The 4559-nt window shown below is 35.3% G+C and overlaps 1 protein-coding gene across 1 annotated transcript; it reads left to right on the top strand.

Moving 5' to 3' along the window:
* The first annotated feature begins 3157 nt into the window (after positions 1–3157).
* On the top strand, positions 3158–4328 carry LOC136234244 (zinc finger protein ZAT3-like). Its single transcript, XM_066024046.1, has one exon. The coding sequence runs from the start codon at positions 3198–3200 to the stop codon at positions 4326–4328; it is 1131 nt and encodes a 376-aa protein (XP_065880118.1). The 5' UTR covers positions 3158–3197.
* Positions 4329–4559: the final 231 nt, after the last annotated feature.

Below are 4559 nucleotides of genomic sequence, written 5' to 3'. Positions count from 1 at the left end.
AGATGAAATGCTCTTTAGAACTGTTGAGAAACCTGGGTTTAAGACGTTTTGTGCTAATAGTCTTCCAGAATTCAAAGTCCCTACAAGGAGAACTATTACTAAGCATTGTTTTGCTTTGTTCAACATAGAAAAAATGAAATTGAAAGCTTTAATCAATTCTCAATGTCAAAGAGTGTCATTCACTACAGATACTTGGACAAGTATCCAAAATTTGTCATATATGTGTTTAACTGCTTACTTTGTTGATAGTGATTGGTGTGTACAAAAGAAAATTCTGAATTTTTGTGTGGTAGAGAGTCATAAAGGGGTTCATCTTGCTAATTCTATTAGTTCTTGCATGGATGCGTGGGGGTTGACTAGAGTCATGTGCATTACTGTTGACAATGCTTCAGAAAATGAAGTTGCTATTGAACAATTGAAGAAAAGATTAGTAAAAAAGAATGCACTTGTGTTGGATGGAGTGTCTTTTCATATGAGGTGTTGTTCTCACATTCTTAATCTGATTGTCAAAGATGGTCTTAAACTAGTGGATGGTTCAATCAAAAGAATTAGAGCTGTGGTTAGATATATCCAAAACATCCCACAAAGATTGGCTATGTTTAAACGTTGTTGTGTGGTGTCGGGTATTAAGTATACAAAAGCATTATGCTATGATTGCCCCACTAGGTGGAATAGCACGTATTTGATGTTAGATGTTGCATTAGGATATCAAAAGGCATTTGACAAGTTAGAAGATCTTGATAAGAAATATGCAGAGGATTTTGTGAATGATATTCTTGTTGAGAGTGATTGGCTGAGTATTAAGAATCTTTGTAGGTTTTTGAAAAGATTTTATGATATAACTTGTAAATTCTCAGGTTCATCATATCCTACCTCTAGCCTTTATTTTCCCGAGGTAATGAAAATTCTCAAGGATATTACATTATGTCAAAACAGTAAAAATCATTCCTTAAAATACATGGGAACTCAAATGAGGGAAAACTTTGATAAGTATTGGGGTTCTGTTGACACAATGAATGTGATGCTTTTTGTATCGGTGGTTTTTGACCCAAGGTATAAAATTAAGTACTTGATGGCTAAGTACACTGAATTTTACGGTGAGAACGATGCTAATGAGTTGGTGGCACAAGTCACAAAGATTATTATTGCATTGTTAGATGAGTATATAGTGCAAAATGAGCAAGAAAATGTGAATCTTGGAGCACATTCTTCTAGTTTGGATGAAGCGGATGATGACATTGATGATGAGATTGATGATTATTGTTTGAATATTGATAAAGATATGTCAATTGAGGTAGAATGGGAAAGATATGTCAATGAGGCACCTGAAAAATATGTAATTGAGTTTGACCTTCTATTGTGGTGGAAGATTAATGCTGTGCGATATCCTGCTTTATCCAAAGTTGTAAAAGATGTTTTTGCAATTCAATGCTCAACTGTGGCTTCTGAATCTACGTTTAGCACAAGTGGTAGAACTTTGGATCAATTTAGGAGTTCTTTAACTCCTGCTACAGCTGCGGTTTTGATTTGTTGTTAAGATTGGTTGAAAACTTCAACTCAAGCTTTCAAGCATGAAGAAGAAGTTGAAGATCTTGAAGCTATTAAGGAAGGTAATATTTACTTAGCAATTATATTTCATAGTTTTATTTTAATTAAATGTTTATGAATACTAACTATATAAATGTTATTTAATTTGTAGAAATTAGTTCTGATCCTGAAATTGCATCATCTCTTTTATCCATATTTCAATTGGATATCTAAGGTTTTTTTAACCGAATCAAATGCACTTTGGTAAGCATATTTTTTTCCTTTTACTTTTTGCTAGTGTGTTGATTAATTTTATTGAAGTGAAAGCTAATTAATTTAACATTTGTTGATTCACTAATATGGTATATTTTATATGTTTAGGTTGATGTTTGGCTTTTACTGCTTTTGCTTTGGAAAACAATGAACTTGTTGTGTTAAGAAGATTCAATTACAAATTGGGATGATGATTAAAGACATTTTGCTAATGAACTGTTGTCTTTTTTGAATTAAAGGTTTGTTTGTTTCTATAGATTTGTTATTTTGTAACTTTTATTTTGTGGGCTTTTTTAGCCTTGTTGTCTACCGTAACTTTTAATACTTTGATTTTGTGGGGTTTTTTATCCTTGTTGTCTACTGTAACTTTTAACGAATGTTGTTTACTTCCTAAAAATATATCATTTATTTCAAGTTATGTAAGATAATAAAATTTTATATTTTATTATCTTGTAAATTAAATTTTTAATTTATTTTTTAGGACTTAAACTATTAGATATTTATCCGAATCATCGAAAATTATATTGGATTGAACCGGAACTGAATCTCCGAATCCCCGAACTAGACCGGACTGAAATTTTGGGGCAATTCAATTCTGGAGATTTATTCTTTCAATCCAATCCTGGAGATTTCCTTTTATTAATCTCCGAATTTCAATCTAATACTGGAGATTTATGAATCCCCGACTTGGACCGAACTGTGCCCAGCCCTACTCCTGAGGTTTACTCTAGAAAGTAAGTTTCACTTGAAATTTCCTCAAGATGTTTCCTTTAGAGTCTCTCAAAATGTTTTTCTTGAGATCTTTCTAGATAGCTTCTTTTAAGATGTTTTCCCTGAATAGAACTGGGGTTCATTTTAAGAAATTCTAAATAAACGATGCACTAAAAAAGATAAACCACTGGAAGTGAAGTGCATCAAAAACGAAATACGTGCACCAAAAAAAAATTAATAAAAAAGTTTTTTAAACCGTTCTTTTAAGAAAAAGTTTCTGAAAAGGAAAACTTTATTTTTAGCGCAAACATAATCGAACTCGAAATTTCTATCTTAAACGACTTGAGACTATTAAACCGTAAAACTAATTTTAATTTGTTTATTATTTCTTTGTTAGGTACTCTAAAATTAGAATGGGACAAAAATAAAACTTAAAAAGGAAAACAGAAAAGTGTCCTTAAAAGGGTAATTACGTAATTTCTCCACATCCAGGTACAGATAGTGTACGGATAAGCACTAAAAAAAAACCGCTCGAAATTCAATTCAAAAAAAGTGAAACTTTATCTCTATCTGTCTCACGTTCCCATCTCTTCTGTAACTAACTGCCCTCAACCGCTACTCCTATTTAACCATTTCTCTCCCCAACTTTTTCCTCTTTTTTCCCAATCATCTTCATCTTCTCCAAAATGACGAACAACACCAATTCCTTCTCCGATTTCTACTTTCCGATGTCGTCTTCTTCTTCTCCGCCACTTCTGCCTCCCACTCCTTACCACCACCCCCAAAAACTGCGTAAAAAACGCTCCAAATTGATCAAGATTGACCCCTGTTTGCTTCTTCCTAACCCTAATAACCCTACTTCCTCCTCCTCCTCTCATGCTCTCACTCTCTCTAATAACCCTAAACACTTCACCAGAAAACCTGACTCCGTCTCTTCTCCGCAGTTCCGCCATTGTTGTCCTGAGTGTTTTAAGCAGTTCGGTTCCGAGAAAGCACTGTACGGTCACATGAGATGCCATCCTGATCGCGATTATCGCGGTATGACACGGAAGCCGAGATTCCGGATTTCCACTTCTACTACTTCTTCTTCGTTGATTCAAGAGGAAACCGCCGTTATGTCTTTGGAGGATCACGAGGTCGCTTCGTGTTTACTGCTTTTATCGAAAACTGGAATATTAGAGACTGATTTCGTCGTTGGCGTTGGCGTTGGCGTGGGCGGCGGCGGATATGGAGATGGAGATGGAGACGGCGGTGGATATGGATATGGAAACGGCGACGGCGATGGTGGCGATGGTGTCGGAGACGAAGGCGGAGCGAGTTGTAGCTTTGAGTGCTCGAGTTGCAAAAAGGTGTTTGGTTCGCACCAGGCATTAGGCGGCCATAGAGCGAGTCATAAGAATGTGAAGGGCTGTTTTGCGATTAATCGAAGTTGCGAGGTTTTTGATCATCATCAGGATCAAATTGAGAACGAGATTGATAATGTCGGTGTAATCGATGATCATTATTGCGGTAACGATACTGAAAACAAGGATATGGTTATGGTTTTAGGGCATAAATGTAGCATTTGTTTGAGAGTTTTTCCGAGTGGGCAAGCTTTAGGCGGGCATAAGAGATGCCATTGGGAGAAAGGGGAAGATGCTTCGTCTTCCATGAACAATCACAATCACAATCTTCAAGGGCTTAATGCTAATTTTGTGTCAGATGGTAAAGAAATTTCAGGATTAGATCTGAATTTGCCTGCTCCAACAACTGTTGAAGATGAATCATGTTCTTCTTACTGCTCTGCTCTCACTCTGGATTTGAGATTGGGACTCTGAAAAAATTGGGTTTCTTGTGTTCTTCTGTGTTGTGTTTGTTTGTTTTTAGTGTTTGGTTTGCTAAGAACTCTGAATTTACTTGTATTACTCTAAATACTACTACTGTTGGTATATAAATGTAGAATTTGTTGTTAGTGTTATTAAATGCTCCAAAATTTGGAAGCATTGTGCATATATTGGAATAGAATTATGTGTTGTTGTTGTTGTTGTTGTTTATGGTTGCTAATTAAT

This window comes from Euphorbia lathyris, chromosome 6 (genome assembly GCF_963576675.1).
Source record: "Euphorbia lathyris chromosome 6, ddEupLath1.1, whole genome shotgun sequence".
NCBI classification, from domain to species: domain Eukaryota; kingdom Viridiplantae; phylum Streptophyta; class Magnoliopsida; order Malpighiales; family Euphorbiaceae; genus Euphorbia; species Euphorbia lathyris.
This window is presented reverse-complemented; position numbering and strand designations above follow the sequence as displayed.

Excerpts from the sequence above, each read along its gene's own strand:
- LOC136234244 (XM_066024046.1), top strand. The coding sequence starts at position 3,198 with ATGACGAACAACACCAATTCCTTCTCCGATTTCTACTTTCCGATGTCG.